Source organism: Hesperophylax consimilis, chromosome 8 (genome assembly GCF_061612785.1).
Source record: "Hesperophylax consimilis isolate HC1 chromosome 8, BYU_Hcon_1.0, whole genome shotgun sequence".
Taxonomy (NCBI): Eukaryota; Metazoa; Arthropoda; class Insecta; order Trichoptera; family Limnephilidae; genus Hesperophylax; species Hesperophylax consimilis.
In genome coordinates this window covers 35,605,891-35,633,869 of record NC_142843.1, presented here as the reverse complement: position 1 = coordinate 35,633,869, position 27,979 = coordinate 35,605,891, and the positions used below count along the sequence as shown (strand labels likewise).

Genomic DNA, 27,979 nt, shown 5'->3' with positions numbered 1-27,979 from the left:
TCTCCGGTGCTTAAACTCAGTATATTTAACTCATAAGTATTCTCAAACTACTAATTTTTAATTATTTATATTATTGAATTTGATTTAAGTAAATTTCCTACTCACCTCAGTGTGATCACGAGTTTTTCTGATGAGATAACTAACATCCCTTAAATGGTAATTTTCGCATGGGAATAAATCTTCTCCAATTAATTCAAGCAAGTCATCAAATGATCTTATCGACATTCTTAGTTGAAGAATTTTGGCTCACACTCCATCAATTTTGGATTAAAAATTACGAAGATGCTGTATCTATCAGTAAGAATTGGATGTACTCAATAATATTTGCTCTTTGTTTACGTTGTTTCTATTGACGGTACAAAAGCCACAAAACAACTGCTTCGTCGACCTCCATGTTGAATACTGATGACTCGGTCAGCAGTGCACACTCGAGCGTAACACGGTACGAAAACGCAGCATATTGACGCTTACCATATTTCTTTCTCGCTCGTAAAATGCAGCGAGAATCGCACCATCTAGACAGGCTTTTTAGCTGTTTTCCTTTCTCTTTCAAAAACACTCCCAGTCAATGTGATTCTTTTGTGGCATGAAAACAAATAAAGATATCAAATAAAAACAGAATATAATAATATTTATTTACAAAAAACATGACTTATAAAATATTCCTTACAGCATTAAATCACTTAAAATTAAAAACCTTAGGCACATTTTCATTAGCTTAGAATAATTTTCAAGTTCAATACTAATAATTATTTATATTACATAGTGTCATTTAGAAAGCATTGCTGTCTGAACCACGAATCTGCAAGGTCAGTTTGACACCCTTATCTTAGCAGTCGGCGGCGTCACTAGCGTGGATTTGTGGATAAAAATATACGGATTTAAAAAATAATTGGTTTATTCGATACTGCCTTAATTGCCTGCAGAGATAAGTATGTCAAACTCTACTAATGCGTAAAATTATCCTTCAACTTTGAATGATATTCACTTTAACAAGTATATAATATATATACTTTAACAATAGTAAAGAGTTTAGACTAATTCACTAACTAACCATTCCGCCGTTTCTCCGCAGGGTTAGGCAGATAGGATGGACCGGTCTTGACACACACTCCTTGTTTCATTCACATTCATACATTGTCTCATACATACGCGTCTGTTATTCTGACTCTTGACATGCCCCGAATCAAGAATTTGGTTCACTTGATCGTGCTATGGCTTCCTCGGCGTCCCCGACTTCTTATAGCATTCATCATTCGCTATACATGTCCAAACCAACTAAGTATCTCTTTATCAGCTTGCGTATCCACATTTCTCACACGATCATACATGGTTGTACCACACATACGTTTAGACCACACGTAATGGAAACAAAGGGATATGGCTTGTTTGCGTGCCGACTTGTCTTCTAACTATGAAAAAATTGCATAGACTATCAAAGCGGCTATGCAAAGAAAGCCATATGTTTGCCGTATAGGTAGAAACAAAGGAGGGGTGTTGTTGTGCATTGATAAGAGCAAAACAATACAATATGACGTGAAAGTGAATGGTAGGGTAAGTCTGAGACACTCGAGAAAGACATTGATGATCAAATCAAATACTTGAGTCAGGTCATGTCAAGAGTCAGAATAACAGAAGAGAATATTTGAGACGAATTATGAATGTGAATGAGGCAAGGAGTGTGTTCCGATACAGAGTTGTGTGTCAGTCCGTCCTCTCTGCCTATCGCTGTGGAAAAATGGCGTTTAATCAGTCAAAAACACTGAACACATGGCATAAAGAAGAACAGAAGAAATACAATTTGGGCGTGTTTCATGTTCCAAAATCTGGCCTTAAATTTCCAATACAAAACTGCGTTTCATCATCCTTATGTAATTCAAATGAAATGACGATATTCAATGTCAGGCAAGTGTAAGAGAGACAGAGCGCCAGATAACTACTAAGGACGGGTTGTTTCGGAGAATTTGAACAATTCATCAAATTTCAACGTTCATTTTCGGGTTCTGTGAAAGACTTATTCAAGTTCTGTTTTTATATCATTGTAGGCTAGTTGCTTTACAAAACTGAAATAAAAACAGAACTTGAAAAAGTCTTTCACAGAACTTGAAAATGAACGTTGAAATTTGATGAATTGTTCAGATTCTCCGAAACAACCCGTCCTAAGTCAGTGACGATATTCTGTCCCTGATGTTCATCTATTCAGTAATTCCATAATTATGAAAAACATGACAATATTACAAAAAAACTTCTGCTACCTTGGATAAATGTTGCTTGTGCAATGATGGAGATAGCTAGTAGAGTATTTAGGAACCCGACTCACTCAGTTACTAATCAGTCTATCTGTGTGTCAAGTACAATACCACAATGCTTGTCAAAGCACTGACAAGGAAGATGACGTCAAACCACCGGTGATAGAAGTTGAACTGGAGGTCACCTAGCACCTGCGTAATGATGATCCGGTACTCTGCAGGCATGTTCATGCGCATTAACAGTACGCTCGAGCAAAAGTACATCCCCATTATCTGCGCCAGAATCAACACTATGACGTTTGACGATTTGGAAGAGGATATCTTGTAGAAAAACTGTAATAAGAGAGAAATTTTATTAATAACTTTCGCAGGCCCGTGACAAATCATGGATTACTCTGAATTCACGACAAATCAGTTCCAATTTTTCCAAAAACTGTTCAAAACATTATATTATAGGTAGGTATTTGTCTGAATTCTCCAAACGAACACTTACAATTTTGAAAACGAAACAATGCAAACAAGCAAGGCTTTAGAGTTCATTGAACCGGAGTTACAGACAGGAGCACAATCGAAATTAGTATATATTTTAATTACTATATTTGTACATTTAATTCCGTTAATTGCGTAAAAAACAAAAAATTTACAGATAAGATTTGAAAATTTAACGGCCAAAAGTATAATATATAATATCCGTGAATATTATGACATTTTCTGTTTCCTCCTTCTTTTGCCAACATTTTGGACAATTTTACAGTGATCCGCCCTGATGATGGACACAGTAATGCAGTCAGAAACGTCAGCTAAAGAAAGGCAAAGCGCAACATGGCGTGATAGCCCAAAGATTAATCACGACAATTAATTATTATTTTTTGGTAAACTAATGTTTTTAAGACAAGATTTTTTATGCATAGCACAAAGGGTAACAATTATTTTACAAGCAATAATTGTTCGCCTGAAACACTCATCCACATTGAAAAATCTCCTGATAAAAGATACATGACGCCAACGGGACTCGAACCCGTGTCCCTTCGATTTCCGGTCGACAGCTCTGACCACTGAGCTATGGCGGCTTATCTCTTACCCGCGAAATTATTCAATATATACTAGTGTTTCATTCAACAATTACTGCTTGTTACATTTTTTCACCTGAAAACAACCAACTTTATTTTATATGAGAAAGGCATTGTAAGTGCTAACTCTCTCACTAGATGGCGTCGAGACAAATTGTCTACATTTTTAGGTGAAATACTTAAACTTGTCAAATATTAATTATTATTTTTTGGTAAACTAATGTTTTTAAGACAAGATTTTTTATGCATAGCACAAATGGGCATAGCACAACGGCGGATGAGTGTTTCAGGCGAACAATTATTGCTTGTAAAATAATTGTCACGACAATTAAGGTTATTCGTAACCCCGAATGTTTGTCTTTTATATGTGTGTAAAAAAATTATGTGAGAAATGTGGAAATTTGCAAAGAATGCGAGGTTAATGTAATGAGTAAAATTAAGAAAGGGACTCTTATGTAGCTTGGGTATTTAGAGTGAATGAAGAGTATATATGACGTGAATGTGAATGGTAAATTAAGTCGGGGACACCTGAGGAAGACTCCGCACGATCAAGTGAACCAGATACTTGAGTCAAGAGTCAGAATAACAGAAGAGTATGTATGTAGACCAAGTTGTTTGACGGTCCGTCCTTTCTGCCTACCACTATGGGGTGGAGGTGTGACGGTCAGTGAGTTAGTTAAAAGGCATACCTTGGTGAAAGTGAGCAAAAGCCCCCGAATGCTGGTGACCACAATGCACCCGACGAGGAAGAAGGACACGTGTTGCGACCAGAAGGACACGTCGATGTCGAAGCCTACCCAATGAACGGCGATCTCAATGCCGCGCGTCACCGGGTCTTTCTTGCCCACACGGTCAAAAACTATGTTGATCGTCGACTGGAATAAACAAATAAAATTTTAAACATTACAAATACAGTTCTCTCTCACTAAGAGATGAATTATAATAGAGCATATATACAAAATATTAAATGAAAATAGGTATTTCTTAAGAACAAACAAGCACTGCTATCATTATTTCTGTAAATTTTAAGGTTTCATGTTTACGATTGTGAGAATTATAAACAAATCCATTTTATAAACAACTTCAAACAGAAAACGTGAATTTGTTGTAACTTGTCTGGAATTTTTAATTTTCAAATATTATGATAATTTTTGTTAGTAAAACGAAATTGAATTAATTTATGGAAAAATCGCATTATTTTTTCTTTCTTTGTACTAATGTTTTGTACTAATGCTTTGTACTAATTCTTTATACTAACCTTATGCAGCTTGATTTTATTGCTCTCCTAAAATGGTCTCATGACGCGGGTCTCATAATAAATGCCAAAAAAACTAAAATTATGCATATAAGAACACCACACGCCAGATACAATTTAATCCCTTCGTTATATACACATACTTTTGACTGCTTACACAGAAATGTTGCACAGCCCTGTTCATGTGAGACCATTGATTTTGTCAAAAATTATGTATATTTGGGTGTTACTATTGACTGCCACATGAAATGGGATGTACACATTACTAATGTTTGTAAACGTCTACGGTCTATTGTGGGTAGAATTTATAAAATAAAATATTTTGTGCCTGTAAGTACTTTAAAATTAATCTACCTATCTCTGGCTGAATCCACAATCCGTTATGGAATCACTTCTTGGGGACATTCTTGTAAAACTAATATAAGTTATATCCAAACATTACAAAACTCCCTTACAAAATTGTTAATCCATAAATATACCAATGCACACAGAAACGACACTAAATTAATATACAAGTCTCTGAATGTTTTACCTGTCAGAGGATTATTGTTTTATAATATTGTAAGTCAACATCTTATATTGTCTGATTCCTTGTATAGGGAAAGAGTTTTCCATAAACATAATACAAGATTTACCCAAAATGAAGGATTGGTGGTCCCGAAATGTACCAATAAATACGGTGAAAGAACCCTAAACTTTATTGTACCCAGAATATTTAATAAACTACCAATGACAATTAAAAATATAAACGTTTTTACAGCTAAAGCCAAATATAATCTAAAGAAATGGCTATTAGATACTGAGGATTTATATTGATGCACTACTGAAGACCTTGTTTTCCTAATTGGAATTCACATTCTAGGGAAATGGAAAATCGTTATAAATTTGTATTACCTTATGTATATTAAAACCATAGAAGTACTTGTTGATTATATTCACTTGATTATATTCATTTGTTCATATTAATTTCATTTGTGCTTGTTTTTGTTATATAAGGCTTATACTGCTTCTTACATATTTATATTTATACAATTCTGTAATTTAACCAACTTGTCATTTATTGTTAATTTATCATCAACATTATACATACCTACATACTGTTTTACCATTGTACCATGTTATTGCAAAAATGTTGTCATTATGTACCTGCTGACAAACTACATAAGTAGTTTATTTTAAATAAAAAAATTTAAAAAAATAAACTTATTAATAAATTGATTAAAATACATAAAACGTGTTGTCTCTTAATTGAAATACCTTATTACATAAATATATCATTCTTTAAATGTGTATCTGCTCACTACAGTCAAATGAAAGGTATTGCCAATATGTATCTCAATTAGGGAGGCGGGTATGGGTACCGCCGCCCCGGGAACCATTTACTGGATAACCATCACTCCACCATATGTCACGCCAAGTAGTTCGCTACGTTTGGTGACTTAGCAGGGGTACCCGGCTTCATGGGGTGAGGTTTGTCTAGGTTTTAGCAGCAGATGCGCTTGCCCACCAGATGTCAGATGACGGGTCAGATCGGAAGAGACTGGTTAAGGGAGACCTTTTGACTTCACTTTTTCACACAACGCTGTTTTTCTGCATTAGGGCTCAATTATGTTAATACAAATAATAAAATTAAAAAAATTACAGTTCTAAAATTTGTGAATTTGCGAAACGTCTGAACTTACAATAAAAATCTTCCACAAGCAGTATAAGGAGAAAAAGTATCCGAGGCAGTTGAAGTACTTCCCTTGCAGGGTCTGGGACCACTGGATCCTCTCCATCATACTCCTGGCTCCGTGGGCTTCCAGGAACAGCTGCCGAGCCAGCTCCTCAAGCGCCGAGATCTCCGATTTGAGCTGGCTGATGTCTGTCGAGTCAAAAATATAATTAACCCTTAACTATCTACCCCAGTCTCAGAGACACCAGCAATATTATTTTTGTGAATAACTAAGCGGATACGCATATGTACATTTCGTGCGTCCATGTAACTTCTCCACACCACCATTGCCATGCCTCGTCGAGGACACATGTATGGGCGTTTGAATTTGGTAAGTAAAAAACTTCTCCAGTCCGAGAGACCGGAGGTGGGTAGTAAATTTAGTTGCAATTTTGTAAAAGTAACTACTTTTTATTGAATTTTGTGAGTTTATGTAAGTTAATTATCGAGTTTATGAAAATTAGTAATGAGAATTTCCTAATTTATATTCCTATGTTCATGGATCGCATTTTCAATAAATAGTAAATGGCAAAAACAATTTTAATAAATATTAAAACCCCTAAAATAATTAGTTTTATTTCAAATTATCTCCCACTGCCATAAATTTTTTCACGGGAGCGATGTCTCACAGACCGAGGGTAGGTAGTTATAAGACTAAAATAGTGGGTAGCCAGTCAAGGGTTAAATATTGAACATTATATTTTTTTATTTATCTCTTCAGTACTTCCACATTATTTTCTGTTGTTGGTGCATGGGTAATTAATGTGAAATATTCTTCTGTAATTCGCAACATTATTCAATGAAGTTGTTATTTTCAAAATTGTAACTACTCATTATGATAAGTATACATAATACGTGGTTACAATTAGTAGTAATAAGTAGACAAACGATAAAATAGGTTTTTAAAATTATGTGAAACCGCACAAGAGTCCCAACTGCTCCCAACTGTCTAGAGTCTAGAGCCAGTGGGACTATGGCATCCCCAATTGGGGTATGTTGTGAGGCTGAAGGTAGCGGGGAGGGGAAGGAGATGGGGAAGAGGGAGGTGGGGAAGTACCAGGCTGTTCAGATCTGGTCTATAAACAATATTTAAAATCTGAATGGTGATCTTACACCAGGGCGATACTAGAGTAATTTCCACTCCGGAATGTGCTGCAAATATACTTTATATTACTTTAAATTAATAAATTGTAAATGATGTTTAGATGAATATACACTACTGATTGAACAAGCGTGGTTTCAATGAACTAGGTCCAATGGACATACTTTAGCGGCCGGTTTACTTATATTTTCCTATAATGGCTATAAGCGATGCTACATTTTTCATTCGATTAGTATAAACATAACGTGTCTTGTATTTTTATAATGTCATTGGATAGTTGTTTTAATTTTTTAGGTTTACTAACATTCAACGGGTAAACTTTTCTTTTTGAAAGCAATGATCCTAAGGCAAATATTTTCTTTATAAATACATACACCTTCACAAATCCTACAATTTTAAAAACTTTTGATTTTTCACGGGTCTGCGCAGTTATTATTTAAAAAAATATTAAGTTCTGTAGTATGTCTGTAACTCCAGTTCAAACTCTAGAACTTTTATTTTAAATTTAAGTGTCATTTTCAAAATTGGAACTGATCTGTCAAGAAATCAGACAAGCAGTAAAGCACCTATCTATACCATGATATTTTAACAGAAAATAATTTTAATTGTCATTTTCAAAATTGGAACTGATGTGTCAAGAATTTAGACAGATGATAAAATATCTTCAACGTGGAGCGTCACTTGAAAATGACCAGGAATAATTTTTAATACTATATTTCTGCAAATTTCATGTAAATTACTTGTATATTTACAATTCATTCATTTTGGTGTAGACAAAGTTTTGACTTTCCTTATAGCAGATTTTGGGAATATCAGTGGGGACTGACCCCACTGTCCAGGATACCATGAAAAATAAATAGTTGTGATTATGAACCTACTTTCCGTACCGCCATTCCCTCCCCCCACACTGCTGACGAATTGTGTCCAAAGACTGTGCGCAGAAGTCTTTAATTGCGGCTGGCGGGACCCGGCGGTCTGCGCACGGCTCACGGCAATCCGCTTTTTCTTCACCACCATCATGTCCATGGTCTGCAATAGCTTCTTCTCGATGGAGTGGACGTCGGATTGGGTTACTGGCCTGAAATGATAAATCGTCATATGTTTCAATCAGAAGTTATTTTCTTGGCATTTCAGTTAAAATGCTGAGCGGCCTGCTATGCGCCAATTGACACAATTTTCATGATAACTTTTAAATAAAGTTTTTGCAAATTTTATCATCTTACCAGATAATGTGTAATGTTTAATAGTTAATAAAAATCTTATATATCTATTCTAGAGCAGAGAAATGTTTTTTTTTACTTTTCTCTCTAACGTTTTAATGAAGAAATACTAAAATATTCTTAAGCGCTTGTTATATGATAGCGAAATTTCGCAAACTGTCAAAATGTCTTCATTTTTATGTCACTAGAGGGCGGTAGTTGTACATTAATGAACTTGTTAAAATATAACGTCACACGTGCGTTTGTCGCAAAGCAATGAACGTGTAATATGAATGTGAAATATTAAGTAAAACAAACAACTTAGTAAAAAAGTATGACTTATTTGCAGAACCTACTATTTTGGTAAAGCATTTAATTTGACATTTTTTATAAATGTTTCATCATTCACTTGCTGTTGTCATTAGTGTTGAGGAACATTTCCGATACATATAGTTTGTTTTACACGGTGTTCGGAAACTCGTGGTATAAACGGTAAAACCCTTTATAGGTCATAAGCTAAAAACGGATAGTTTTGAAACCTGCAACATTAAGGTTTATATTTCTTTATGTTTACAAGTTATAAGCCCTTGGGTTGTAATCATTCTGAGGTAACGCACAGAGGTCTTGAATCGAACCAACCGCCCAAAGTTCTCACATGTTGAGTAAATTTACGAAAATCGCGTCCTGGTCAGTTTCTCTATAAAATTATCAAAGCAGTTATTCATTTATTGTCAATTTTGGGTTATGACTTTTTTTATTTGAGCTTTCGTTTTCGAGAAAATCGAAGGTGGATTTATTTGGTAAATTTCTTAATTTTATATTTGATAGAATATCTATACATATTAATACCATCATTAATAAATTGACCTCGAGAAATGAAAGAAATTTTATTTTTTTATTTATATATTTGTTAAATTATTCTGTGTTATTTAGTACAACTAAACAATAATCTTTTTTCATTTATTCGTTACTTGAAGCATACCTTGTTTGGAGTATTTTTTCCGGCTGCCATGGATAAATCATAATATTGATCTACAAAGAGAAAAATAATATTGGTAATTTTTGGTTCAATTACCAAACGTGCCCTATGATAAAACGTTCACTCTCCCACTTGGTCAGAGCGCGTAAAGACAATGAATTCTCTCACACACACTTGCATAAAGATGCCGCCAGTAAACAACATGACGTTAGTGCTAACCGTTAGGAAAAGGAACGCATATTAAATGTTGAGTTTTAAAATATGACACTTGAAAAAATACAATACGTCAAATTTACATGAAAAAAGAGAATTTGTGAGTAATTACTGTTTTTGTAGCTTCATTAGATTATTGCAATGCTTCAAGTGAGTCGGTATTCTACTTTTAGACCCATTAATGAAACATTTTGATGGCATTTTCGAAATATATACGCCGTGAAACAGGGAGCGATAGCTTCAGTACCGTTCACGGGGGCTTCTCACCCGTAATAAGTAAAATACTGTGAAATGTCTTGAAAATTTGGTGCAAGATGAAGTATTTATTTAATTGTTAATATCCACAGATATCATAACGATAATAAGAGGCCGTACTTCTACAGATGTGTGTATTATATACATATTTTAAATTAAAAATATTGTGTAAAAGCGTTTTTAATGCGATAATCATGGATCGAAGTTTTAAAAGTGGGTTGTATGGTGTATCAATGTTTTTATTTTTTATAGTCGAATGCCTACAACAACTACAAAAAAAAATAGGCAGACTGAAAAATAATAGTCCATTAATTGGTATAAAAAAATATGAAGTCTGAGAATGACATACGAAAGGTAGTATTAAGCCGTTTTAGGGAGCTGTTTTCCAGCAAATCACCATTATGCCCTATAACCCACTCTTAAGTTTTATTATATTTTCCAGCGAAATAAGTGTTTGTTTGTCAAAATTTCAAATCTCTGAACTTTCTTCACCGATTGCTTTGAAATTTTGACACTACAATGCATTCAAATACGCATGTGTTTTTATATACCTATATTATATATATGAGTCGTATAGTTCCTATCTACGATAAGTCCACTTTCGTGAAATGTTGGCAAATTGATATTTTTTAATTACAAGGTTTTTTTAAATAAAAACAAGAGAATTATTTATTAAGTGGGCTTTGTTGTCAAACTATGGATGTAAATAATAAAATAAAACCATGAATTTCTTAATAGTTTAGGAGTAATTACGTAAATAATGATGGACTTATCGGCATTTGAAAGTAACTGTCAAATTAATCGTATATAGGAACTCACCAGCCTGTACTTATCGGTGTTTGTTTCTCAACACCGTTGACATGTGAATGACAAGTATAGGGCCAGCAAAAAATTTGAATAATTATTTTTTTTTAACAAAAGTTAGTTAAGAAAAGTGCATAGAAGAAAAATAAAATAAAATACTATAAAATAAATAAATAGTACTTGCGTAATTTTTTTTTTCGATTTTTTTTTTCATAAGTTTTTTACAAAAAAATACGATGGATTAGAATATGTGTTTACAAAAAGAAAACCTAAAAATAATTTTTTTATTGTTTTCCTAAAAAAATAAACAAAATATTTTTTGTACTCTAAACAAAAGTAAAAAATTATTGCAATATTTAAGAATTAAACAAAACCAATTTATAGAACGAAACATAATATTATTATAAAAAAGTAAATGCAGATATTTTATGATTACGATTTTTCTGTATTTATCACAAAATATTCAAAAACTATTGTGCCAATCAACTAAATTATAGAACAAAACACAACAATATTATAAAAAAGGAAATGCAAATTTGTTGTGATTACAATTTTTCTGTATTTATCACAATAAATTCAAAAGCTATTGTGCGAATAAACTAAATTATAGAACAATATGTATTATTAAAATGATCAAAGAAATGTAGCAATTTTATGATGATAATATTTTTTTGTGTTCATCTCGATAAATTCAAAAACAGATATTTTTTACACAAAAATCGAGGATTTTCAATTATTAATTCTTAATAAAAACTCGTGGTTTTAAACAAAACAAGTGTATTATTTTTATTAAAAAAACTTTGGTTAATTTGCCAATAATATTATGTACCTTACTTATTACAAGAAATAAACAAATAAAATAAAAACTTTTGTTAATTTGTTAATAGTATTGTGTACCTTACTTATTATTAGAAATAATAATAAAAAACTGTTATAAAAATTAAACTTGAAAACAATAAATACAAACTTAAAAATTATTAAAAACAACTGAGCGAAGTTTTGGGATCACCCAGTAATGACCGACTCTCAATGAATGATTCCACTCAAAATAGGAGATTTTTAAGGACCTATTTCGGCTATCCACGTGTTTTTTCCAAGATTCCTTGATGATGACTCGCTTTCTAGATGTATTACCCGCCACTTGAACAACATTTGTGGTTAGATCGGACATTATTTAGCTGTAAAAACGTATAAAAAGGCAGACACTTTTACAAAACAACTGCTTCAGCGGCCATGTTAGAATTTGAAAAATACTTCCCACCCATTGGCTGCCTGGACGAAATCTTTCTCGCTCATTGGCTGCCTACACGAGCGGTGGACTTATCGGCTTTTGGAACATACTGCTCCGTGGATTTATCGTTGTTTGGAACTCATTGCGATTTTTAAATCCACTTTTCGTAGGACTTTACGGCCGTTTTGAACTCATTGATATTTGATTAGTGTGCTAAAGAGCCGCTAGAGTAAAACTGCATCATTAGTTCATTTTTGGAAAATAGTGGACTTATCATAGATAGGAACTATACGACTCATATATCATCTGTGACAGGTAAAAACAAGTTTTTTTACAAAACAGCGCACTCTGTTGGAGGTAAATGCATCACGCGCTTTCATTGTTTCTCTATCTGCACAGACACACCAAGCCACAGCAACGAGTGGCAGGGTATAGCTAGTTTACAATAAAAAAGTCATGTGTGGCTTTCCTGTAAATAAGTACAGAACTATGACTTTTGGAAATGAAAAATTATGACACTAGCCACGAAATTTGCGATTGTGTACCAAATAGGCCGAAATTTTGAAATCTTTATAAAAATCATGGTCCAAAACCAAATTAGCCACAAAATCTGCGTAAAGTTGCATTTATGGAAAAATCATCATTACTGTGGGCACTAATTTCAAACTTGGGTTCGAAATTTAAAAGCCATACTTTCAGGCTCTATTGTACCAAACGGGCTGAAAATTTGGAATCGTGTTAAGAATCATGGTCCAAAACGAAATAAGTCACGAAATCTGCATAAAGTTGCATTTCTGGAAAAATCATCATTTTTATGGGCACTAATATCAGACTTGGGTTCGAACTTTAAAAGTCATTTTTTCAGGCTCTATGGAACTAAATGTCTGAAATTTTGGAATTGTTATGAGGAACATGGTCCAAAACGAAATCAGCCACAAAATCTGCGTAAAGTTGCATTTCATGGCTATCGAAAGTTGCAAGTGACGAAACGACAAGCTAGAATAATATTAACATACATTTTTTACTTACCAAGTGAATAAAAATTATGTTAGTATGCTAGGAGCATTTTTAAGGTTATATTTTTACAATACATAATTTTTAAGACAAACGTTCCCAGGTTACAAATAACCTAAAAATTGTTGAAAATCTCCTACTACCTCACAGTAAAAGGAAAATGTTGCTTGTGTTGTGATGGAGAAATTAGCCAGCCGAGGAATTGAACACACTACGCCTTGATGGGACCCAAACGCGATCTCAACTCAGCCACCGACCGGTCTATCAAAAAGATATGTTTATAATATATTTCCCACCTTATAAATATGGTCATAGACGTATATGGGTAGTTGACGGCACCAAACCCAGAGAGAATCGCCATCACAGTGACCCCAATCACACCCACACGAGACACTCCTTGCTCCATAGACAATATACCCTGAAAAGCATAGATAACTAAATATTAAACAACATACAAGAAAAATAAAATAACAATTACAGCTTGACAACATTAACTTTACAGAGGGCTAAAGTGGGAAATAACAAATGAAACAATCAAGAAAATTAGCAACTGTAAAGGTGTGTCAAGCTGTAGACTTGTTTTTTTATGAAATCCAGGAAATCGAAGAATTTTTTTTTTTAATTAACATGTTAACCCGGCGGGACGTATAAATAAGTCAAACTTAAACAGTATCGGGTACGGGTAGGACATATGAATACGTCCTTGAAATATATGTTGCGCCCTGGAACGGGCGGGACGTATATTTCCGAGCATATCACACGGAAATTGAGTTTTAAATTTTTACATATTTTAATTTTTTAAACTCAATGTTTTTCTTTTATCTGTGTGCTTTTGTTTATTGTTCTGTAATTAAAACCTTTTTTATATTTTTTTGTAATCTTTATAATTGTTTGTAGAATTTGTAGTTTTTTAATTCAATGTTTTCATTTTTATAATGCATAAATGAAAAAAAATAATAATATGAAATTATGTCCTCCGGGCGTGACGTACTGATATGTCCTAGTGAAGGAGTTGGCGCCCGTTATATGCTGCATAATTCAAAACGAAATTCCCCGGTTAACAGGTTAATAAACTAAAAATGTTTGCTCTGACCAACGAACGATTGGTAGATACTGTTATGAAAGACCAGAAATGGCTTTAGCCGTGTTTGGTGACCAGATCAGATTAGCCAGGTTTTTTTCAACCTTCCTCTCCCCATCTCCATCAGCCTCGCAACACTTTCAAACTGGGGATGCCATAGTTCCACTGGCTCTGGTCGGTCGGAGGCAGTTTGGACTCTTATGGTGTACTCACATTAAAAATAATTACTAAAAAATCAACCAGTAAATAAAAATTAACCATTTTTATTAATAGATGTATTTAAAATGTTTTGGTTTAACTGAGGATTGAACTTTCCTCCCCAGAGACTGGTGTCAAACGCGCTAACAACTGAGTCAAACCCCAATTGGGTCGGACTGACTTTGTAGGTTTTATTTTGTACTTTAAATGCTATAATGTCATCCAATTTATGTATTTGACCGCATGTGTATGCGTAATTGCCACCAAATTGATAGAATGCACTGTCATCAAGAACGCGTCTATTCAGTTCGATCAAATGTCAGGTTGTGGGTCAATTTCAAGTTCCAAGATTGTGCTTCATTCATTCATTCAAGAAAACAAAGGTGTATTTCTAATAGACGTATTTAAAAATAGTAATCACCTGTTTTGGGCTGAGTATCGGAAAAGGGTCACCAATTTTCCAAAAGAAGTATAGATAGATGAACCACACCAGCAGAGTCATTGGCCTTATGAAGTTAGGTTTCACTGGAATCATAACAAAGGACAATTTTAGCCGAATTAAAGATTTTCACGGCCAAAAGAATTACATATCACATATGAGGACCCATGTTTGACCCCCGGGGTATTCCTGAAAATGCAGGAATTCCCTGGACTCATGACCGCCAAAAAATGTAACAATATCTACTAGACTATTACTACTATTCGGTAATTTTTTTTAAAAAGCTGATAATTTTCTTCGTGCCATATTTTGACATAATAATATCAAAATATTAATATAAAATTTCTTAATTCAACCCGAACTAAGAACATATTTTAGAATTATAGGTTCATATTTTGGGTTAAATGACAAAATAAAAAAAGCTAACCCAAAAACATTCACATCAATAAATCACGTCAAATGAAAAATCGATTTTAATTTTAACAAAATAGCTATTTATAGTGTTTTTTATTTGGTACAATTATTAATATCTAGTTAAGATAGTTTTGAGAGTTATTCATAGATGGCAGTGCTTGCACCGTCGGTCCCGAACGGTACCTACTGCACTCGAAGGGTGGCCGATTGTTAGGCCGTGAGCTCATTTGTATTTCTTGGCTCCAGCACAGGGCCGGCACTATGCGGGCGCGGTTGGAGCAAAGGGCCAAGGCGTTGGTAAAACCTAACAGTCTTAACACATCGCCCTCGAGATTATTTTTAGAGTTACACAAATGTACAAATCATCCGAATAATATTGATGACAGTGATCACCTGCCCAGGTGTCAAGTTTGTGGTGGTTTTGACAAGGGGCGTCTAAACTTTACTCGCGCCCGGTGCCGTTTCGTTCAGGTCCGGCCCTGCTCCAGCAAAATAACTTACAGACTCAAAGAGAGCGGACATGTGTCCAGTAAGACTTTTATTGTAATTATTACGATAATAAACTTCTTGTAATCTCGAACGAATCAAGCATTGTTGGAGACTCCCATACTCAAGAATATTAAATACCTAGTGAGAATATTTATACTAGTAATCACAGACACTATTAAAATGTATTACTTTCCATTTCCTTCTACATACTTACTTCTCATTATTATCTAACTGATGCAAAGTGCATATTAACCGCGTCCCACTCTTCTGTATATATACCATAATAATAGTAAAAAGTGTGCAGGTGGTAGTTGGTGGCAGTGTTGCAAGTGAGAAAAACAGAAACTATCAAAATTATGCTTTTTCTCTCAGTCTAACTCTTCGAAGAGTGATGGGGGAGCAGATAGTGATTTTCCGATTTTTGTACATGGCAGTACCAACCAAATCTGATGTTGCTGATGCAGAAGTATCCAATGTAAAAGGGGATGACCGCTATGACCATAAATAGCATCAGGTACAGGCCGAGGTTCCAATGGAAGTAGCGTGAACTGAAAATAAACAAGAAAAGAATATTTTTATTTTTGGAATACCTTCAGTAAAAAAAAATTAAAAAATAGTAAATAAAATGAGAAAAAAATTTAAATTGTAATATTTAATCATTAAAGACAATATTAGCGATCAGAGAAGTCTCTTTGTCATGATTTTAGGGGTAACTTTGGCAATTATTGTTATTGGTAATTATTAAAAAAAAAAACTAATTTTGCCGAACCTTCTTGTAAATATAATGAAATGTAAAATAAAAAATTACAACATCATTATAATAATATGTATATTGTATTAAGGAGAACCTTGTGGTCTACGCGGGTATTTTAAAAATTTCGCTAGAAGAAAAGTATTTTTCGCTCGAATAATCGCGTAGATCACAAGGTTCTCCTCGGCGAATTTCGGCCGAACGACATATTCGTAAACAGGGAATTTTTATCTAAATTCTGACATCGATTTCATTTGTGTGGCCGATGAGATATTTTGCCGCATCTGGAGGATACCTACAATGTCATTTGTTAGGTACTTCTCCCCACACAAAAGTTGGCCGAATGATTTTTTTTTTCATAACAAATTTGCAATCAACTTTTGCCGTTAGTTTTGGTAATGTGGCACGTTGGATATTTTCATCCCAAAAATGACACCGGAAGTCGTCGCTTTCCAAGACTCCTCCCGGGCCGAAATCTGGATGAATGCGTTTTTTTAACTAATCTTATTTGGGGTTAAAGCCCAGTACTAATTTGGTTCATGTGGCCTATGGGATGGGATTTTTACGGTCATCACTTGGACTATAATTGCTTTGAAATTTTGACACAATGTTGCATTCGAACACGCATATGTTTTTATATACCTATATTATATAGACGTCACCTGTGACAAGTAAAAACAGCGTCATCTGTTGGATGTAAAAGCAACACTGGCTATTGTTTCTCTCTCTGCACAGACAGTCTGAGCCACGGCAACGCGTGGTGGGGTACAGCTAGTATGTAATAATTTTGAATTTTTTAACAATAAGAAGCAAATTTCATATTATTATTCAACAGGGTTCTCCTCAAAATTAGGTTTGCATAATGATATATTCGTAAAGAGGGAATTTATACTTAAATTGTGACATATGACATATGACGGCCGGCATAGTCCAGCGGTAACGCATTGGACTGCCATTCTGAAGGTCGCGGGTTCGAACCCGGCGTGCGCAAATAAATTTTATTTGATTAATTTGTGTTACTTCACAATTAATTAATTAAAATAATATATAGTATATTTGCGGCACGTTCCAGAGTGGAAGATACTACCAGTATCGCCCTGGTGTAAGACCACCATTCAGAATTGAAACGTTGCTCCAAATGGCTTTAGCCGTGTTTAGTGACTAGATCTGAATAGCCAGGTACTTCCCCACCTTCCTCTTTCCCTTCCCCACTTACCTTCAGCCTCACAACATCCCCCAATTGGGGATGCCATAGTCTCACTGGCTCCAGACGGGAGCAGTTGGGACTCTTGTGAGGTATTCACTATAAAAAAAAATAAAATAAAAAATATATATATTTCATTTCAGTTATTTTATGACTTCTGCAGGTGACCTTTTAGGTCGTTTGCCAGGTACTTCACCCAATACAAAAAATTGGCAGAACGCAATTCTTTTCATAACTAATTAGACATCAACTGTTACAGTTAGTTTTAGTTAGGTAACACATTGGTTATTTTGTTCCCAAAAATGACACCAGAAGTGGTCCATTTCCGGGACTCCTTTGCGAATTTACTCATTTCAGAATGCATTTTTTCCACTAATCTTATTTGCTGTTAATACAGTACTCATTTGGTTGAAGTAACTGTTAAGTTATTCTACGGTCATTGCTTGAACTATTTCTGCATGGCTATTAAAGTACGTAATAACTTTTTACGCAACATTAAACAAATGCACGATATACTTCAATTTAAATCGTCACTAAAACATTCCTTTTAAACAAATGTCACTACGCCTTACGGGTCACTGTACATTACTTACTGGTTAGCTGTAAGAAATAGGAAGTACCTATAAGCTATGCGAGAGGTTCCCAACCTTATCTGGCTCACTCCCCACTTCCCAAGTATATTCTTCTTCAATATTCCCCCCCTCTGACCATTAAAAAACGTATAAAAATACTTACGGAAAAGCGTTGCAGACGAAAAAAAATTTAAGTGACAATTACATTTTTTGAAACATCACGACCAACCGGTTGGTAGCGTGGAAGTTATCGGTTCCCACTCGGGCGTTACAAGTTCGATCCTCTACTAATTTAGTCCTCCATCATTGGCACAAGCCACATTTTCCACTTACAATGAAGGAAGTGCGTGGATTTTTAACATTCTGAAATTATTTGTAACCTGTATTGTAAATTTTGTTTTCTAATAAAAAAATTTTGAAACAACATTATAAAATAACAAAAATGTTATTAATGGATCAATAACGCCTAATCACGAATCATTCATAATATGCAAGATTCTTGCAATGGTGTACCAACGACTTATTTGAATTCATTAAGAAAATGTATTTTTTTGTAATTACTCTGACCACCATTTCAGCCCTTCACCGCCCCCTTGTAGCCGTTAACCACTCCCCATTTGTCCTTGAGCCCACCACCGCCTGGATCTTACCAACACCCCCAGGAGTGCGATATCACCCCCACATGGACATCACTGAGCTATACCCTTCTGACTTGTAGTGTTTTGTAATTGATAAAAATTCTGACACACCTGCTATCGAGGTAACCAATGATTTCGAAGATGATCAGTTCAAACATGGTGCAGCTGAGGGCGAAGGTGACGGAGAAGATGAGCTGCACCAGCGAGTGGTGGACTTCGTAGTCCCGGAACAGCTGCTTTACAAAGAACACCCAGCCACCCATGAAGAAGAATATCTGGAATAAAGGTAAAAATAAGTACGCCTTCTTCCCTTTGTCCTGTTCAGGTCGGCGACCTATCGTGTCGACAGCCCCAGGAATTTTTCAAAATTACTTATTTACTAGTGGATTCCGCAATGCTTCGCTATTGCCAGTGTCTTTCTCGGGTGCCTCCGACTTCTTCCACCATCCACCACTAAATACCACAACCTTATTTCGTCTACGTATCTCATTCCGGTGCAGAGATATATCACGGTAAGTATTCCTCGGCGTCCCTAACTTCTTCTACCATTCAAATCACTCTCTAAACACTCCTGGCACTAATAAGTAAAATTACTTATTTACTAGTGGATTCCGCAATGCTTCGCTATTGCCAGTGTCTTTCTCGGGTGCCTCCGACTTCTTCCACCATCCACCACTATATACCACAACCTTATTTCGTCTACGTATCTCATTCCGGTGCAGAGATATATCACGGTAAGTATTCCTCGGCGTCCCTAACTTCTTCTACCATTCAAATCACTCTCTAAACACTCCTGGCACTAATAAGTAAAATTACTTATTTACTAGTGGATTCCGCAATGCTTCGCTATTGCCAGTGTCTTTCTCGGGTGCCTCCGACTTCTTCCACCATCCACCACTATATACCACAACCTTATTTCGTCTACGTATCTCATTCCGGTGCAGAGATATATCACGGTAAGTATTCCTCGGCGTCCCTAACTTCTTCTACCATTCAAATCACTCTCTAAACACTCCTGGCACTAATAAGTAAAATTACTTATTTACTAGTGGATTCCGCAATGCTTCGCTATTGCCAGTGTCTTTCTCGGGTGCCTCCGACTTCTTCCACCATCCACCACTAAATACCACAACCTTATTTCGTCTACGTATCTCATTCCGGTGCAGAGATATATCACGGTAAGTATTCCTCGGCGTCCCTAACTTCTTCTACCATTCAAATCACTCTCTAAACACTCCTGGCACTAATAAGTAAAATTACTTATTTACTAGTGGATTCCGCAATGCTTCGCTATTGCCAGTGTCTTTCTCGGGTGCCTCCGACTTCTTCCACCATCCACCACTAAATACCACAACCTTATTTCGTCTACGTATCTCATTCCGGTGCAGAGATATATCACGGTAAGTATTCCTCGGCGTCCCTAACTTCTTCTACCATTCAAATCACTCTCTAAACACTCCTGGCACTAATAAGTAAAATTACTTATTTACTAGTGGATTCCGCAATGCTTCGCTATTGCCAGTGTCTTTCTCGGGTGCCTCCGACTTCTTCCACCATCCACCACTAAATACCACAACCTTATTTCGTCTACGTATCTCATTCCGGTGCAGAGATATATCACGGTAAGTATTCCTCGGCGTCCCTAACTTCTTCTACCATTCAAATCACTCTCTAAACACTCCTGGCACTAATAAGTAAAATTACTTATTTACTAGTGGATTCCGCAATGCTTCGCTATTGCCAGTGTCTTTCTCGGGTGCCTCCGACTTCTTCCACCATCCACCACTATATACCACAACCTTATTTCGTCTACGTATCTCATTCCGGTGCAGAGATATATCACGGTAAGTATTCCTCGGCGTCCCTAACTTCTTCTACCATTCAAATCACTCTCTAAACACTCCTGGCACTAATAAGTAAAATTACTTATTTACTAGTGGATTCCGCAATGCTTCGCTATTGCCAGTGTCTTTCTCGGGTGCCTCCGACTTCTTCCACCATCCACCACTATATACCACAACCTTATTTCGTCTACGTATCTCATTCCGGTGCAGAGATATATCACGGTAAGTATTCCTCGGCGTCCCTAACTTCTTCTACCATTCAAATCACTCTCTAAACACTCCTGGCACTAATAAGTAAAATTACTTATTTACTAGTGGATTCCGCAATGCTTCGCTATTGCCAGTGTCTTTCTCGGGTGCCTCCGACTTCTTCCACCATCCACCACTAAATACCACAACCTTATTTCGTCTACGTATCTCATTCCGGTGCAGAGATATATCACGGTAAGTATTCCTCGGCGTCCCTAACTTCTTCTACCATTCAAATCACTCTCTAAACACTCCTGGCACTAATAAGTAAAATTACTTATTTACTAGTGGATTCCGCAATGCTTCGCTATTGCCAGTGTCTTTCTCGGGTGCCTCCGACTTCTTCCACCATCCACCACTAAATACCACAACCTTATTTCGTCTACGTATCTCATTCCGGTGCAGAGATATATCACGGTAAGTATTCCTCGGCGTCCCTAACTTCTTCTACCATTCAAATCACTCTCTAAACACTCCTGGCACTAATAAGTAAAATTACTTATTTACTAGTGGATTCCGCAATGCTTCGCTATTGCCAGTGTCTTTCTCGGGTGCCTCCGACTTCTTCCACCATCCACCACTATATACCACAACCTTATTTCGTCTACGTATCTCATTCCGGTGCAGAGATATATCACGGTAAGTATTCCTCGGCGTCCCTAACTTCTTCTACCATTCAAATCACTCTCTAAACACTCCTGGCACTAATAAGTAAAATTACTTATTTACTAGTGGATTCCGCAATGCTTCGCTATTGCCAGTGTCTTTCTCGGGTGCCTCCGACTTCTTCCACCATCCACCACTATATACCACAACCTTATTTCGTCTACGTATCTCATTCCGGTGCAGAGATATATCACGGTAAGTATTCCTCGGCGTCCCTAACTTCTTCTACCATTCAAATCACTCTCTAAACACTCCTGGCACTAATAAGTAAAATTACTTATTTACTAGTGGATTCCGCAATGCTTCGCTATTGCCAGTGTCTTTCTCGGGTGCCTCCGACTTCTTCCACCATCCACCACTAAATACCACAACCTTATTTCGTCTACGTATCTCATTCCGGTGCAGAGATATATCACGGTAAGTATTCCTCGGCGTCCCTAACTTCTTCTACCATTCAAATCACTCTCTAAACACTCCTGGCACTAATAAGTAAAATTACTTATTTACTAGTGGATTCCGCAATGCTTCGCTATTGCCAGTGTCTTTCTCGGGTGCCTCCGACTTCTTCCACCATCCACCACTAAATACCACAACCTTATTTCGTCTACGTATCTCATTCCGGTGCAGAGATATATCACGGTAAGTATTCCTCGGCGTCCCTAACTTCTTCTACCATTCAAATCACTCTCTAAACACTCCTGGCACTAATAAGTAAAATTACTTATTTACTAGTGGATTCCGCAATGCTTCGCTATTGCCAGTGTCTTTCTCGGGTGCCTCCGACTTCTTCCACCATCCACCACTATATACCACAACCTTATTTCGTCTACGTATCTCATTCCGGTGCAGAGATATATCACGGTAAGTATTCCTCGGCGTCCCTAACTTCTTCTACCATTCAAATCACTCTCTAAACACTCCTGGCACTAATAAGTAAAATTACTTATTTACTAGTGGATTCCGCAATGCTTCGCTATTGCCAGTGTCTTTCTCGGGTGCCTCCGACTTCTTCCACCATCCACCACTATATACCACAACCTTATTTCGTCTACGTATCTCATTCCGGTGCAGAGATATATCACGGTAAGTATTCCTCGGCGTCCCTAACTTCTTCTACCATTCAAATCACTCTCTAAACACTCCTGGCACTAATAAGTAAAATTACTTATTTACTAGTGGATTCCGCAATGCTTCGCTATTGCCAGTGTCTTTCTCGGGTGCCTCCGACTTCTTCCACCATCCACCACTATATACCACAACCTTATTTCGTCTACGTATCTCATTCCGGTGCAGAGATATATCACGGTAAGTATTCCTCGGCGTCCCTAACTTCTTCTACCATTCAAATCACTCTCTAAACACTCCTGGCACTAATAAGTAAAATTACTTATTTACTAGTGGATTCCGCAATGCTTCGCTATTGCCAGTGTCTTTCTCGGGTGCCTCCGACTTCTTCCACCATCCACCACTATATACCACAACCTTATTTCGTCTACGTATCTCATTCCGGTGCAGAGATATATCACGGTAAGTATTCCTCGGCGTCCCTAACTTCTTCTACCATTCAAATCACTCTCTAAACACTCCTGGCACTAATAAGTAAAATTACTTATTTACTAGTGGATTCCGCAATGCTTCGCTATTGCCAGTGTCTTTCTCGGGTGCCTCCGACTTCTTCCACCATCCACCACTATATACCACAACCTTATTTCGTCTACGTATCTCATTCCGGTGCAGAGATATATCACGGTAAGTATTCCTCGGCGTCCCTAACTTCTTCTACCATTCAAATCACTCTCTAAACACTCCTGGCACTAATAAGTAAAATTACTTATTTACTAGTGGATTCCGCAATGCTTCGCTATTGCCAGTGTCTTTCTCGGGTGCCTCCGACTTCTTCCACCATCCACCACTATATACCACAACCTTATTTCGTCTACGTATCTCATTCCGGTGCAGAGATATATCACGGTAAGTATTCCTCGGCGTCCCTAACTTCTTCTACCATTCAAATCACTCTCTAAACACTCCTGGCACTAATAAGTAAAATTACTTATTTACTAGTGGATTCCGCAATGCTTCGCTATTGCCAGTGTCTTTCTCGGGTGCCTCCGACTTCTTCCACCATCCACCACTATATACCACAACCTTATTTCGTCTACGTATCTCATTCCGGTGCAGAGATATATCACGGTAAGTATTCCTCGGCGTCCCTAACTTCTTCTACCATTCAAATCACTCTCTAAACACTCCTGGCACTAATAAGTAAAATTACTTATTTACTAGTGGATTCCGCAATGCTTCGCTATTGCCAGTGTCTTTCTCGGGTGCCTCCGACTTCTTCCACCATCCACCACTATATACCACAACCTTATTTCGTCTACGTATCTCATTCCGGTGCAGAGATATATCACGGTAAGTATTCCTCGGCGTCCCTAACTTCTTCTACCATTCAAATCACTCTCTAAACACTCCTGGCACTAATAAGTAAAATTACTTATTTACTAGTGGATTCCGCAATGCTTCGCTATTGCCAGTGTCTTTCTCGGGTGCCTCCGACTTCTTCCACCATCCACCACTATATACCACAACCTTATTTCGTCTACGTATCTCATTCCGGTGCAGAGATATATCACGGTAAGTATTCCTCGGCGTCCCTAACTTCTTCTACCATTCAAATCACTCTCTAAACACTCCTGGCACTAATAAGTAAAATTACTTATTTACTACATATCACACTTTAAGAATCTCTTGAAATTTATATAGGTAAGTGCAAAAAAAAAAGAAGTTATATAAGATATGTATTGTGAATAATTAAGCATATTGTGCCTAAATTATGATTACCTACTCGTTATTTACGGTGACTGGGTATGTCATCAAAATGACAATTCAACACACCTCCAAAAAGTGATATAAAGGCATGAAAAGTGATGAAACAAAAATTAGGTTACATAAGTTACTATTGAACCTAGTTTTTGTTTCATCACTTTTACTGACTCTATATCACTTTTATAAAGGTATGTTGAATTTTCAGTTTGATGAAACATCAGGGAACCGTTATTTACATGAAGTTAAAAGTGCTGAACTACTTTGGATTTGAATGTGTCTAGATTTAGAACGAAAATATCAGTGACATCCATAAACTCATTGCACAGCCTATGTGGGTACATAGACTGGGTAATAATCACTCTGCCTATTTTTTTTCGTAATTAATGTACATACAAAAAACTGACTTACAACTTCAACTTTATCGCATTAATAATGATACAATATAATATTATTCATTTAAAATATATAGATAATACACACATCCTTAGAATTACTGTCTTTTTTTAGCATCATGATATCTGTTATTATAAATGATTAAATAAATACTTAGTTTGTCACCAAATTTCAACACATTTCACGGTTTTTTCGTTGATGTATTTTTTTTGTCGTTCCGGGAGTCGAGCCCTCGGTGATGGAAGCCATACTATATGATCCGTGTATTATCACTTATATCTTTGAAAAATGACATCAAAACGTTTTAGAAATCTGTCAAAAAGAAGACTACCGATTCACAATCATTTCAATATCTAAAAAGGCAGAAGCAGTTAATTAGTTCTATCAAATTCTCTTTTTGCGTGTAAAATTCTTGTTAAGTATGTACTTATCACGAGGGCTGAAAATATGACTTTTGAAGTGAGTCATTCACAGTATTTACGATGGTTGCTACATAGTTTGAAGAAAATTCACATTTGTTAGGCCGAGTGCTTTTTCGGTGTGCGAGTTAGAAATTCTTGTCTTTACCTACGCGAATAATGAAGCTTATAACATATAACAATAGGTACCTACCTACCAACCTAACGGTTAACTTTTTACAGAACTGTTTATTAATCTTTATATTTTTTAAATTATGTGTAGTTACACGACCTTTGGGAAACAAAGAAATGAAAAATAATCAAAACAAAACAATTACAAATAGATTATTATATGAAGTAAATGACCGCATTAATGTTTTTGACATAAATTTATTTTTAGATCTTCATATGTATTTTTAAATTAAATTAATTAAGTTTAAATGGTGTTTGGAAACAGACAAAAAACTTTTAAAGAAAATTGCTTTTGTACACGGTGTCCGGAAACTACAAGCGGGAAACTGGTGAACCTATATCACATTTGACGTGTAACTTTTTTGATGAGAGCTTTCGTTTTCCAGTAAATCTAGCCTGAAGTTGGTATTCTTTATGTCGAATTTTAAAAAATCAGTTACTAGGGGGTTAACATGTCTTTAAAAATGTGTTGAAGCATAAATCTGGCTCCAAAAGGTTTTTTAACCCTTTTGGATGCTGAAAAAAAAAGTTAAAAAAGTCAAAATGTTTCGATCGAAAAAGAATATATTTTAGGCTCTCTATTTGATGTAGATTCACTAGTTTTCCGCTTGTATTACGAGTTTCCGGACACTGTGTATATAGGTATATAATATGCTCTCGTATAATATGTTATATTGTTAACAATTTGTTCATTTTAGTCTGGTAAATACCGGAAAATTGTGCCGGGTAACGAAATCAATCGCTCAATCAGTGAAGTCAAGCGGTGAAGTCGATCGCTCTTTAATATTTGACATTTTAAATGATAAAATGTAGTCATCTACTTCGAAAGACAGTAGTTAGCACAACTAAATTTCTTCACTTTTTTATTGTACTACATATTAAAAATGAAAGAAAAACGTGACACCTACTAATTTAGTATAATGATATGATGCATCTTGAAATGGTTGTCTGCCATAATATGTTTATGATGATTGGTAAGAGATTACATTTGTTTCATTTAGCTCTACACAAAGAGGCCCTAAGGAAAATACCATAAAAATACCCTTTTACCATATATCCTGATACACATAGTTCTTTCTTGTAGTAATTATGTTGAAACGAGGTGTAATTTCCATAATCCGTGACTATTAAAAGTGCGGCGGTTGGGGAAATATTTACCCTGTGACTTCTCCAATGCATTTATTCCACCTAGAGTCATATATTATACCATAAAAACCTAATAAAGGTAATGTTTGTATGCAAAAAATATATGAGTTTCAAATAAGTTTTAATTACATTACGACGTCAGAAAATTAGAATGTGATAAAACAGAAGATTCTTTCTTGTAGTAATTATGTTGAAACGAGGTGTAATTTCCATAATCCGTGACTATTAAAAGTGCGGCGGTTGGGGAAATATTTACCCTGTGACTTTTCAAATGCATTTATTCCACCTAGATTCATATATCATACCATAAAAACCTAATAAAGGTAATGTTTGTATGCAAAAAATATATGAGTTTCAAATCAGTTTTAATTACATCACAACGTCAGAAAATTAGAATGTGATAAAACAGAAGATGATATTATTAGAATTACAAAAAACACTGCATACGCGATATGCCTATTTTTTAGTTTGTGCACTTGCGGAGATTAATTAACAACAGGTGTACAATCGACTCGTTGAAATTCGAATTTAACTTTAAATTCAATAAGGTTGGGGTGAAATTATTTACCTGAGATATTAGAATTATTAAGGTATCTTCCAAAAACCCCATCGTACATTGTTTAATTCACTTTTCGTATAAAAATAATATAGTTTTAGCTTGTTTAGTAGGAGTACGTGGGAAATGTCAATCTGACGTTTACCGGTGTCACTTTTGAGTTTTCCACAGATAAAATTAATAGTGATGCCAGTGGTGGTACGAACCGGTACGAACGTTTTCATATCTGAATATTCTTATTTTAAGTTTGTGTTCAATAATATTATTATTCAAATTTATAACTGGGTAAATAATTGGAATCGCTGGCCACGCACATTTTTTTTCAAATTAACCTTTTGATCCACCTTAATTACTATAAAATACAACTATATCCATTTGGAAAAAATTTACAGTAATATCAAAATAAGAAAATGTGATAAACAGAAATTATTCTAAACTTCTGTCATCCCATTTAAGGAAAGCCAAATTTCATTTTACTTAATTAAAAAATAGAATGCCAAAATTTAAAAAATCGAAATTTTAAATTTAAAAAATTCCAAAATTTAGATAGTTCTCTTTTATAGTAATAAAGGTGAATCAAAAGGTTTTGTTTTTAAAAAAATCAAGTGTGGCCATCGATCCCGAATAATTACCAAAAACATCGATTTATAAAAGAAAAACAGCAACCAGTTTTTAAACTGCAGATACATATTACTAATACATTACATGTAGTATAAAATAATAATATTGTGTATGTTCATAATACATTGACAATATACCATTACATTTTTTATTAATTAATTTCACGCGTATTATTTATGTGATCTCCCAGAAAGCTGTTTTAAATGCCTTCCGG

General features: G+C 35.5%; 1 protein-coding gene across 1 annotated transcript; it reads right to left on the bottom strand.

Moving 5' to 3' along the window:
- Positions 1-675: 675 nt before the first annotated feature.
- On the bottom strand, positions 676-27,295 carry GPHR (Golgi pH regulator). The gene is made up of 9 exons (XM_089634619.1): positions 27,157-27,295; positions 18,983-19,146; positions 16,148-16,254; positions 14,786-14,889; positions 13,382-13,503; positions 8,269-8,468; positions 6,257-6,438; positions 4,009-4,194; positions 676-2,582 (listed from the first exon to the last, which is right to left on the bottom strand). The coding sequence occupies exons 1-9, from the start codon at positions 27,196-27,198 to the stop codon at positions 2,337-2,339; spliced, it is 1,353 nt and encodes a 450-aa protein (XP_089490745.1). The 5' UTR covers positions 27,199-27,295; the 3' UTR covers positions 676-2,336.
- Positions 27,296-27,979: the final 684 nt, after the last annotated feature.

Coding starts and splice junctions, on each gene's coding strand:
- GPHR (XM_089634619.1), bottom strand. CDS start 27,198: ATGGGGTTTTTGGAAGATACCTTAATAATTCTAATATCTCAG. Junction 19,147..27,156: donor TAATAATTCTAATATCTCAG/GTAAATAATTTC, acceptor CCTTTATTCCAG/ATATTCTTCTTCATGGGTGG. Junction 6,439..8,268: donor AGGGAATGGCGGTACGGAAA/GTAGGTTCATAA, acceptor TTGACTCGACAG/ACATCAGCCAGCTCAAATCG.